General features: G+C 42.5%; 1 protein-coding gene across 1 annotated transcript in view; it reads right to left on the minus strand.

The window, feature by feature from the left end:
* Nucleotides 1-158: 158 nt before the first annotated feature.
* LOC110979744 (phospholipid-transporting ATPase ABCA3-like) overlaps nt 159-12,375 on the minus strand; it is a 28,160-nt gene continuing 15,943 nt past the window's right edge. Inside the window, exons 13-21 of the mRNA XM_022235795.2 lie at nt 11,200-11,483; nt 8,826-10,112; nt 7,971-8,182; nt 7,241-7,427; nt 6,610-6,722; nt 5,514-5,701; nt 4,952-5,122; nt 4,063-4,244; nt 159-2,197 (exon numbers count right to left, since the gene is read on the minus strand). Of these exons, the coding sequence (XP_022091487.2) occupies nt 1,995-2,197; nt 4,063-4,244; nt 4,952-5,122; nt 5,514-5,701; nt 6,610-6,722; nt 7,241-7,427; nt 7,971-8,182; nt 8,826-10,112; nt 11,200-11,483 (2,827 nt within the window). The 3' untranslated portion in view covers nt 159-1,994. The remainder of the gene's footprint in view (nt 2,198-4,062; nt 4,245-4,951; nt 5,123-5,513; nt 5,702-6,609; nt 6,723-7,240; nt 7,428-7,970; nt 8,183-8,825; nt 10,113-11,199; nt 11,484-12,375) is intronic.

Below are 12,375 nucleotides of genomic sequence, written 5' to 3' on the forward strand. Positions count from 1 at the left end.
AAATTTTTTGAATGTCTCCTTTTGCCAACAAGCGGAAATGATGATAAAACACTACATGACATACATTATTACTTTAGTTATATTTGTTATTTTCCCCATTTTTTACCTTTGAGCTGGGGGACGGGGGGTTTGGAAGGAGCAACTATTCAAACAGCAAGGCAGGAACATCAAATTGGTCATTTATTTCAAAACGTTAAGAAATTAAAAACAAAAGGAAGGAAAGAATCAAGAATCAAACTAATATAAACTAACAAATTATCAAATAAACAAAAAAGAATTCCAAACAGAATACAAACGAAACAAATGGTGGAGATATTGCAATCATACATAAAACACAGAATCAACTTGAACTTGAACAAAATGTTACAATTGGGGAGCTTGGATGAGTCCAATGCATTTCACGTTATTTTACCCTGTATGTAAATCATTGCATTGTAATACTAGGTATATCATAGTGAAAGGAAGTCAGTGAAACGCGCAATACAACTGACAAGCCAAATTAACTTTGTTACAATACGAACTATTACTGGCTGTGACTAAAAATAAATGAAAATATACTTGTAACTGATGACTACTTTTACTATTGACCATTTTTTTCATTGCAGTGCGAAGGGCTTTTTAGAAAAAAACTCCGGCATGAAAACCAGTTGAATATGGTATGCATACTTAGTGCTCATAAATACATGAACTTCAATTCAGCCATTGGCAGATTTGGGGTTGGGCCATCATGATGCATTTTAGTGACATTTTTAAATATTAAAAGAACAGGATTTGAATTTTGGGCAAAAAAAGCCGGGTGTAAAAAACCTCATGAAAAATCCATGAACCACCAGAGAGCATCAATAAATAACTCCACTGCAAGAATCTTCACATGTGCTCAATTTCAAGGCGCTGCTAGGCACACAATTTTTGGCGAACACTGCCTCCACGTATTATATTGAGACAGTAAGCAATAAGCACTGCAAACGGCACACTTACCTTGGAGGAAAGATTTGCTTAAAATAATGACAAACAATGGATATCTCTTGCCCCTACAACCTTAAGACCACCAATGCAAAATACTGCAATGAAATAGTGCTTATGGTAAGCAAAATTTTCTGCTATGGTAAGCACAAATTTTCTGCCAACTGTTGTAACGCCATGAAATTGGGCCCTGGTCAGAGACTCCACAAAGAGCTTAACCCTCAACTTACACGCTGGGGACCCAGCACTCCAAAAATTCTTGTGATGCCCAGAAACCAGAAAACCAGAAAGAGTTCCATATACTGGCAACACTTGAGGCTCTGTGCATAAACCTGATATTTGTCTGAAAGAGTGTTTTCTAAGCAAATGCTTTGGAATTCACTTCTTAGGTCACGTTATCACTTTCTGACGGATGTTATAACATTTTAAAGGAACATTAGTCTTGTCTGTATATGGAACTCTTTCCAAAAAACAAACTAGGTTTTATCACTGTGGGAGACTTCTGAGCATGGGAGTCCCCGGGATTTCTTGCATGGGGGGGAACAAACCAGTTTTTCCCAGAAGAGGCGCAGAATTTCCAGCCGGAGCAAAGCACTTCTCAGCTATGAAATGATAAACCATTCATAGTGGAAAGGGGTTGATATTGAGGTTTTCTTCAAGCAAAGTAGTGATTTTCATCCCCTTTAATCTCGTTTTATTTCAATCACTTTTCCCCCTCTTTTTTATTTTTCAATCTCTTTCCACACAGGGCAAGTGCCCCTCACTACACCCATGTTCTGGAGCATTGGGGTATGGCGGAACTAACAGAATCTGACTGCCATGATGGCTTCCACTGGCTTTGCGTACAGTGCAGGAGAACAGTAAGTCTTTTAACCTTTCAACTCCCCTCTATGAATATGCATGTAGATGGCCTGATAATGTTTACACATGCTCTGTTGCAAACTACCATTCAAACTGGCAACTTGCCAGTATTAAAAATAACCAATTGCATAGTATGTACAATTGTAAGTGACTGTTGGCATTGAGCAATGCTACCGATGGAGGACATCTTCCCTCTGCATCCGGGCAAAGTTCAGAAAGACCTGCTCCAAGGTGGTCTGGCTGACCGAATAGTCCTCGATGTCGTACTGCGACTTGGCTCTCTCCATGGCGCCAAAGATCTGGGCCCAGGTCAGCTGGGCATTGGTGATGTGGTAATGCACCATACCCTGGTGTTCGTCCTTCAGTTGGCTGCCTGCAAAATCAAATTCAACAATTGAGACAACAAAATAAATCACGGAGTGATCTTCCATTGGTGAGTGTTCTGTTACCATTTTGAAATCAGTTGCTCAGTAGTTCGACCAGAATATAAGTTTCAATCAAGCTGTGTTGTTTGCGCTGGCAATATCACTGAGTTTGACTTTTACTTACGTTGAGGTCATGTGCTACGTACCGCTGTGACAAAACATATACTGCAGTTCATGCTTACATTGCTCCTACAACTAATATGCTGACTGGCCGTCCTATGTCATTAAACGATCTATGATTTGGACGTAAACACACAAATTACTTAAAACAAGCTGGACAAGGTCATTGGTATAGCTACTACTAATTCACACAACTCGTGACTTTAGGTTTACTAAAATATATCGCACATCACGGCTGACATTTTTTGGTCCCTTCCTTTCTCCTATTTCAGGACTTACTACAATTACTTCTCTGACTATTGACTATATGCATGGATTAATTTACAAACGCTACTAGGTAACAGACAGATATGTCAGAACACAATTCAATTTTGTGCACATTAAGATGAAAAGTGGGAGTGAACTATATGCCATACATGCACCAATAATCACAAGCATGACCCTGACACACAGGACCTGTTTGAGTGAGCCATGCAGTGCCATTAATAAATGTATGACATAATGACATCACGCTTTGTTTATACGTTTGCTTTCCTATTGCAGTGAGGTGGGTGAGCATGACATCATTATGTTTTAAGTCCAATGTTCATGCATACAGTTCATTTGCCTCTTTCGAAATCTCAACTTCACATCCATAGTCTGCTTGATCTTGAGCTCAACACTTTCCACTGTTCAAAAGACCAATTCCAACGATGCTAACTTTTCCCATATTGCAATACACGTTTTTGTGTTAATAAAAGAAGGTTCTTGTACCCATTTTTCCTGTGAGTCCGGTCCGGTACTGTAAAAATGGACGTGTCATCATGACTCATTAGCATCTAATAAATATTGATTTTTGTGATGTATTACGGTGGAGAGGAAATACCACAGTGTGTGTTCTTTAAGCATGCATAGCACGCTTATAGCAGCGGACGACAGCAAAAAATTGAAGAATGCTCTCATTCTTTGGAAATTCGAAGAATTTCAATCCTGGTTCTTTCGCAGAATTCATACATCCACCAATGATGCACGATTTCAGCATTTTTGTAAATTATGAAGAAAGGAGCACAAAATCTCGACAGAAAAGAGATAATGCGGCACAGCAAACCCGGCACACAGATATGGTATGCGATGCGCGCACATGTAGCTCCATGTTCATGTATATGTACCAGTCCTGCCATGGATACCAGTTTCAATGTCTTCTCCGGTATTAATCACACAAATTTCTCAACAGCGCCGCCAGCAGTCAGATTATGGAAATTTTTCATAAAACTCAAAGACAATGTTCAAAAGTTTCAGCAAAATTTTAAAAATACAAACGCAATACAGACATGATTAAGCAATGAATATATTATTTATTTACACACTAAACACAATCATAGTCTATTTTCAAACCTTTTGAAACCGTTGGAGTTGGTCTTTAACCAAACAAAAACACACAAGGAATCAGACCTGACAATGCAATATTATGTATGGCAGAAAACGGTTCTGCATTGAGTTTAAGAGTCTTAAGTTAGACAAGATTCATAAAAGTAGAAATGCAACTGCAATGGGGATGAGGGTGAGATTTGGGAAAACCACCCATATTTCACTTGACAGTCGACAAACTATCACTGATGATAATTTTTAAGCTTGATTTTTTGGACGATCAGAGAGAGCAGCACACAAAGCCTGACTTTGAAGTGATAAATAAAATAGATTTGAATGAGCGTACCAGGGAACTGTTCCTCCATGAGCCGTTTGAACCCGTTCAGATTCTGCCCATGCTTGGCCTTGGCCAGCACCGTGTAGCCCTGGCCGAACCGATGCTTGAGATGCTGCACACTGCCCAAGCATTTGAACTGACCGTTGACCATGATGGCCAGCCGGGTGCACAGCGCTTCACACTCTTCCATACTACAATGCAATCAGACCATTAATGCTGATTAATGCATTCTTTCACTGCATTTCTTGAAAACACCTGCTTTACAATTAGGGCCTGTGTGTTTTACATGGATCTTGATCTTGATCAGTGATCCCAATGCTGGTTCATGCCATACATTACACTGGATCTGGTGTCAGTGGACCAACAGCGGATCACTGATCTCGATCCAGTTCCATGTGAAACGAACAGGCCTTGACCTTCTTAATTAGCAGATTAATTCTTAAAGCGTCTAGAGCCCTCCGCTTTCCCAAGTACAAATGCATGTTCACATCAGCATTCTCCAGGTTATAATGCTGTGGCCATTTCATGCAACTTGAGGAAAGATCTTGCAGAGTTAAGTTAGGGAAATCGGAAACTAGTCCCCTGCTCTTCATTATAGTTTAAATGGCAAAAAAGAACACCAGGCCACATAGTAGCAGGTTGCCTGCCTAAAGCTTGTCCCAAATCACGAGATGGTAAAAGAGTAAAATCTTCCCAAAAAAATTAGAGAAAGAACATTTTCGGTCTATTTCATTTCCCTTCCTCGGACAAGTGTGTAAAAAAGTCAACAAAATGTAGCCTCACCCCTCAGAAAGGCTGTAAAAGGATGTATGAAAAAACTTCCACTTGTTTCCCGTTACTGAAAACAAGTCCGACCCCGACAGAATTTTGATCTGGATCCGTCTTTGAGTTTGTTTACCTGTGTGATGTGAGAATGATGCACTTGCCGCTGGCCCGAATCTGTGACAAGGTATCCCATAATAGTCTCCGGGCAACGGGGTCCATGCCTGTCGTCGGCTCGTCGAGGAAGACGATGGGAGGGTCGCCCATCAGGGCAATGGCTGTGCTGAGCTTGCGCTTGTTACCTCCACTGATCAAAACGGAGATGAAAAAGCACAAAGATGAAATGAGTCAGTGATCAAGTAAGCCTGCACGCCGTAGATCTTTTTCTTGTCTGTACAATGGGCATAGCCAGGAAGGAGGCAGAGATCTTTCCAAGGGCAGTGGGCAACACACTCATCGGAAAACTGACAAACCATTGACAGTGACAGGGTGCCAGTTCCCAAGTATTTCCAAGCAAATTGCTGATTTTTATCTCCTTTCCTTCACGTTTCTTCCCTTTCTTCTTTTCTTCTCTATTCTTTGCTCTATTTTGTGAAAGAAACAACATTTACAAACCTATCCAATGGTGATCATCGATCTCTTAAAAATGATTTTAAAAATCATAAACGAGGTCAGAAACAAAATCTGATTCATTTTACCTGTATGTCTTGGTCAGCTTGTCGGCATGTGGTTCTATGGTGAGGATCTTGAGCAGTCGGTTGACTTCGCCAGAGATATGAGCCTCAGGTACGCCTCGCAGGCGACCGTACATGGTCAGCGTCTCCCTGCCTGTCATTTGGTCAATGAGGGCGTCAAATTGCGGGCAGTATCCCATCCTCTGTTGAACCTGGGTAAAAAAAACACAAGGAAAAAACTACAGGCAGGTTCATACTCGGTCTGAAAGCCAACAAAAACATGACTTTGTGATATCATATCAAATAATCGTGTTGTGAACTTGCAAAAGTTGAACACATTTCAGCTTAAGTGAATTTACCAACAATTGTTTCATGATGTCAAATTCGCTTCACATTCACCTGAAGTGTGAACCGACCTCAAGACAGAGGCTTAATAAACCTGCTTATGCATGCAAGTAAACCACGTTTCACAATGACTTGATAGAGTTTTAATCTCAGCCCTATAAGTCAGGCAATTTCATTCGATGAAGAATGAACAGGCTAGTTATGCTGGAATGTAGAAATGTGTTTCACACTGACTTGATTGAGGTTTAATCTTAGCTCTACGTGCCTGAGAAATTTGACTAGAACAAAGTCACAGTTCCAGCAGTCAGTCCATTTAGAAAGATTGTATTTAGCACTGCAATAAATAAGTGGTCGCAAACAGTGTGCATTAAATTACAACTTCGGCAACTGTTCAAAATTTGTCGGCTGCAACCTCGACGATTCTGCAATGAGAAGTCAACAAAAAGTGTTCCATCTTTGAAACTTGAAATCTACACTGGAGACATTGCTGTAAATGTTTTGTTTTGTTTTGTTTTATTGTATTAGGTAGTAATTTTTCATTATATTTGCTTAAATGAAGGTGACCTCAGGAGTGATAACCATTTTGTCATCATCTGAAATTAGAGCAACTAGAGGAAAATTCAAAACTGAAAAAGGATGGAAAAAGCCGTGAAATAACCTGCAAATTGTCTGATGTTCCTATAGTCAACAGTACCCAGCCACGTACCCATTTCCCTTTACCAACTTAAAACTAGGAGGGAAAAACCTACAGACAACAAAATTTTCAGTTTCTTACTAGTTTGATATCAGATTTGATGCTGTATCCATCTAGGAAGGCAGTGCCGGAGGTTACTGACTCATCTCCAGTCAACATTTTAAAAGTTGTGGTCTTCCCTGCTCCGTTAACGCCTGATCAAAATATAAAGACAATTACAGAGATAATTGAAAAAGACTGATGGATCACAACAGAGTACTTGTTAGGCAGTCCTCTTAGAGGGATATGTACAAGATCTAAGAAGTGAAATTTTTTATGAGGCAAAGTCTTTTGCCAATTAACAAAACTATCAACAGAGATAGGAACTGAAACACAGGTAATTATGACTCAAATTTAAAACCTGAGAATACAAACGAATGTGAAAAATAAAAGTTCACCATATATTTGATGCCATTTTGTTGATGAACAATTTTAAAATTGTGACTAATTATATCCATATATATTTCAACCCACATTAAAAAAAAATGAAACTGAGGCATGGAACCCAAAATAGTCTGGCACCACCCCATTTAACAGATTACAATGAATACCAGGGATTCTAGGCACACAATCAAAAATGGCTTCCCCTGAACTAGGCCGAACGGAAAACCAAGGGTTCCTAACGAATGACTTGCTTGCTGCTATCAGCTCTGATCTTTTGAGAGTTCCTTACCGAGAAGGCCAAAACACTCGCCGAGGGGCACCCCCACCGAGATACCATCGACGGCCACCAGCCCCTGGCCTCCCCGCAGGGAGTAGACCTTCTTCAGGTTTCTGATGAGCAGGGTATCGGTCTGGCAGAGCTTGGTGAGGGGCGTGTCTGAGATGCGGGACTTCTCCATGGCAACATCTTCATCGTCCTGTTTGTTTTTTTAAAAAAAGAAAAAAGCAGGCAAGATTTACAGTCAAATCTGGACAAAACAAAAACATCAACACAGTGGAACAATAACAGATTATGGCTTATGACAAAAACCTAAAACGAATAAAACTGACCATCTGGAATGTCATTAATATACAAGCAGTGGTGGCTTTTTATAGAACTGAGGTCATAGTTATCTTTGACATACATGCCACTTCCTCCACCACTGATTGAAAGTTTAAATATTCTCTTTGACTGGATAAAAGACTGCCACATGTGGTTTGTCTGTGGATCATAAAATGGCGTATACTTCTCCACTTTGTTTATCCTGAAATTGACATTGCCAAAATTGTTGCACTCAGGCGCGCAGTCAGGAAAACAGACTGCGGTGTGGCAGTTAAAACCATCACAAGGCCAGACAAAAGCCCAGTCACGAGACTTGTCTCAAGACCAGACACAAGGCCAGACAAAAACCCAGTCACAAGACTTGTCTCAAGACCACATGCAAGACCAGACATGACATGAAAGACAAGAGCTCTAGTACCTCCAATTTGGTCACTTTATGTGTCTCGCTGTAGACCAGTGCCTTACGTCGGCAGCAGGCATTACGGAGTGGAGGTGCCACTTTCTTGAAGAGGCTGGAGTCTACAAGAAACACCAGGGCCATGTACACCAGACCTTCAATGGCAAGGAAGACCAGGTATCGACCAATCCCCTTCCCACCCCACGTCAAGTACTCAGACTCGTAAGAAATGCCTGTCAGTAAAAAAAAAAAGGGTAAATAAACAATCATGAATAGTAAAATGAATCGGAAGTCAGCAGAGCCACTTTTGAGTTGTGAACCTTGAAAACAATCAATCCCATGGCAGTCAGTAGGAATCCTCAAAACTGTCCACCTAATTAATGTCCATTTTTATCAGAATTGCTGTTAATGCTGTGAACTGAAGCAAAATTAGTTGGGGAAAAAGCACCTCGGGACCCGTTTGTGGGATCAAGCCACTATTTACCTGAGACTCATCAGGCTGAGTGTGCAGGGCAAAGCAGATATTTTAAGTGTCCACAAAATATTTGCCTAGGTAAAACCCTACCTTCCCTTAGTTTGAATTGAATTCTTCACAAATATCCAAAACTGCGCAGAAACCTCATTACATGTTCGTTGCTCCTTAACCTCTGGGGATGTATCGACCAACACGTTTCGATGGAACTTTCTAATATAATTTAACAATTGGAAGTTTGGTTGGCTCTGTCTTGATGTCACGAGATATACAGATTTGTACACATGTTGCAACTTGCATCTCTGAGAAGGATTATAGGGTGTATGTAAAATTATATTGAAATTGAAGGATTCAGGACTGTTAGGGTTGTGTTAGATAGTTCAAAATGTGGATGGGGATCTTACCCTGTGCGTCACAGTACTGTTGGCTGAACGGTGGGAATGACAGGCAGATCTTAATGTGGGAGAAATGGAGGTAATATGCCTCCAGAGCAGCACCAAGGCTGTACAGGGGCATCAGCATGAACACCCAGTCCAGGATTTCGGCGATGTGCTTCAACCCCAGCTCTGGGATGGAGAGGACTTCGAAGGTGAAGTACATGACCATGGACAGAGCGATGTTGATGATGAGGATGCGGACATAGCCTGAGGCGGGCTCCTTGAAGGAGAAGGAGAGGAGGTAGCTGAAGGGGATGATGGCCCAACCGTGAAGGAAGAGAAGAAGGTAGAGGTCCCAGACGCGTCCCTCCAGGGCGTAGGACTCCACCCGGCAGGCTAGCATGAGGATCCCGATCAAGCAGCAGGGGATCATGTAGTTGATGAGGTCCCAGAGGAGTTTGGCAAGCCAGAAGGTGGTGGCGTGCACCCCGCTGACGATCTGCAGGTGCTTGGCCTTGGTGGACGACTCCATGATGAGGAAGACGCCAAAGGAGGAGGCCAGGAATGCCATGCCGAACATCATGACAAATGCGATCATGCTCCCCATGCCGAAGGCATCCGACTCCTGGGCGAACTGCTCCTGGACCGTCGGGGGCAGGGGTTCATTGATCACCGTCACGCGGTGGTCCTCAGTAAGGTAGTGCATCAAGTAGGCATTGTTGATAGCGTTGAGGGCAAGTGGGGACGCATGATAGGGTTGGTTGTTGTAGAGTGCCGTTCCAACGAGGAGAGAGATATTACCCAAGGAAATGTTTCCTATGATGACTGGTCTGTTATCAAAATATTCGAAAGTCGCCGATACCAGATTCCTGGAGTTGAATGCGCTAATGGAAGTCTCGCCTTGTGATACCAGGTACTCCCGCATGCTGTGCGGGAGAGGTGTGATTGCATCGATATCTATGACTCGAGTAGCCGTGCCGTCGAAGTGGCGGGTATACATGTTGCCTAGACTCTCGGTCACGGGGTAAGACAAGTTCTGGCCTTTGGAGAACTGGGCGATGCTGTTCTGGTAGGGCTTGGCACTGATGACAAGGGGTGGGGAGGCCTCCAGCTGGGGTGCGATGAGAATCAGGACGACAGCCACGCTGGTGTTCAGGAGCGGAACGGCTAGCTGCACGGCTGCTAGGATGAAGTTGCGCATGCTGTGCAAGACATGCTTGACCAGCATGGCCCAGAACTGCTGGGCGTAGAGTTGCAGACCCTTGTTGCGGCGTTCGGTTAACGGCAGTTTGCTGGTGCTGGAAAACTTGTCACCTACGCAGAAGAATAAAACACAACAGAGGCAGTCAGCCATAGGGCATGCAACCAGAAAGCATTGGACCTGAAGCTCAAACTTACAGCAAGGCTTCAGAAGACAAAGGCATGGATTTGTCTGTAAATTTGGAACATCTATTTGTAAGTTCAGCCTCAGTTAGAATACCTCGTGTTCTCATCAAAGTGGTGTTATGTATCTAAGTACAAGAACTGTCACACCAGAGACATGACCCGTTACTGGAATTTCCCAACTTCTTTTATTCCAAAGACCAGAGGGTGCTGTCACAATGACTATGGAGTATACACACAGTATACTACAAGCGGCTTGGATACTTTTATGACACAGGTTATTTATGGTGAGACATATCACACAGACATGGCACACAAGCAGATAGCTTAGCTGGGGTGCGGAGTTGTAGATTGGGATGGGATGGAGGTTCTAAAAGCCAAATTGTAGTGCTAAAGAAGCAAAATTGAGTAGCTTGTGAAGCAAATTGGAACACTGATGAAACTACATCAGGATGGGGAAAATGGGTTGAATGAGGGAAAGATTTTTTTTTCAGCAACGAGCAAAAACACAGACGCTGATGAAAGCAACACTGGAAAAGTCAAAACAATTAAATGGAATCCCCCCAAAAAGGGACTATTTTCCTACTACCAAACAAACTCCTAGCTACGGCCTGAGACAAGGCCGCGTCGAAACCAGGCTTCGAGAGCTATGGTTGCATGTATTGTTAGCACATCTCTGTGTATTTCCAATGGAGCGAAGACCCAGACCTAGCTCTGAATGACGGACTTGGATGCTGAAATACACATGGGTAATTCCAGAAATTAGGGATCCATTTTTTTGTGTCCCTCTCACATCTGACATATGATTTTGTAAGTTCAGAACACATTTTCTAATTCCCAAGAGTGATAAATTAATGCAAATTACCTGCCAAACAAATAGCAATAATTTGAAAATCAATTTCAGTGATATTTCCATGTCAAATAACAAAGGTCAGGAGTAACAGGGACACAAAAATGTCACACTTATGGACCCCAAATTTCTGGAATTCCCCATATATTAAGCATACTATGCACATACTTAAGTTGCCGTCACTGCTGCTGCCTCTGGACATGTCAACGAGTGTAGAGTCCCCAAGCAGAGATCCTTGATGTACGTTCAAGTTGTCCATGGAGCCATAACGGGGCCGTTTGGGTGAGCTAGGGCTCGGTGGCACCGTGCCATTGGAGTGCACTTTACCGTTGGGGACCAGGCCATTCGGTGCTTTCAACGGCAGCAGAGTGCTGGTTTCCTGGTGGTGGTTGTCCGTCTCTGGTGCTTGGTGTAGTCTGTCTCTGAGGGTGCTGTCCGAGTTCTCGCCAACCCTCAAAAGTAATTGAATATGAGTTTTGCCAGAATTAAATGCCAGTCCTGTGGTAGCCCCATGCTAGCGATTGGGTGGCACCACACACTGGTGTTGCTTCTGTTATACTGAGGTAAAATTTGGGGGGGAAGGCACATTTTATTCAAGGAAACCCCGTCAGCATAGAATCTATGGCTTGTATTTAAAGGTTTGCTTATTGCAAGATTTTAAGTGGGGGGGGCCTGGGCACAGGGAGGGGGATAAAGATACCTAAGGGGTACCCACCCCCCTTTGTGACACCCATCGATACACACAAACCTGTTTTAAATGCAAAATGAGGACTTTCCTTGGTTCTCCTGTGGTTAAGGAAACTTGAGAAAAACGCTCATTTTTCTCTAACTAGAATAACTCCTTCGAGTTGGATTTTTGATGGTGATTCCCTGGACTGTTCCTCTTCAAACTCTGAAACTGTTTTTCAGAGAGGGGGGAACATTGTGTGGACGTGTGCGAGTCCACACTACGCCACCGCACCCTACATTATGTGGACTTGTTTTGTGCAGAGGTCCACACTATGTGTGGCACACCTGCACACCCATGTTCACACGTTAAATGCCTCTTTACCCAACACGCAGTGATTGACTGACCAAAACAGAAAACATGAAGGAGCACCTCATGTTTGAGAATTCCGGCATGAGTGTGGTGTCATTCCAGTAAATGGTGTCTTTCAACATACAACACACAAATATTACTAAAAAGCACACCATGAAGATATTTTATAAAAAAAACAGATTATCTGCGAAACAATTTTTTGTTTTTCAATATTCTGTATGAATGCACAGATTTTAATATTCTCAATAATTCTGCAGCAGAGTTACCGGTATGCGGACAGCTAATTTTTTTTGTCGAAAGATGAA

The sequence above is a fragment of the Acanthaster planci genome, linkage group LG07 (assembly GCF_054643075.1).
Source record: "Acanthaster planci isolate LZ-2023a linkage group LG07, COTS_SCS, whole genome shotgun sequence".
Classification (NCBI taxonomy): domain Eukaryota; kingdom Metazoa; phylum Echinodermata; class Asteroidea; order Valvatida; family Acanthasteridae; genus Acanthaster; species Acanthaster planci.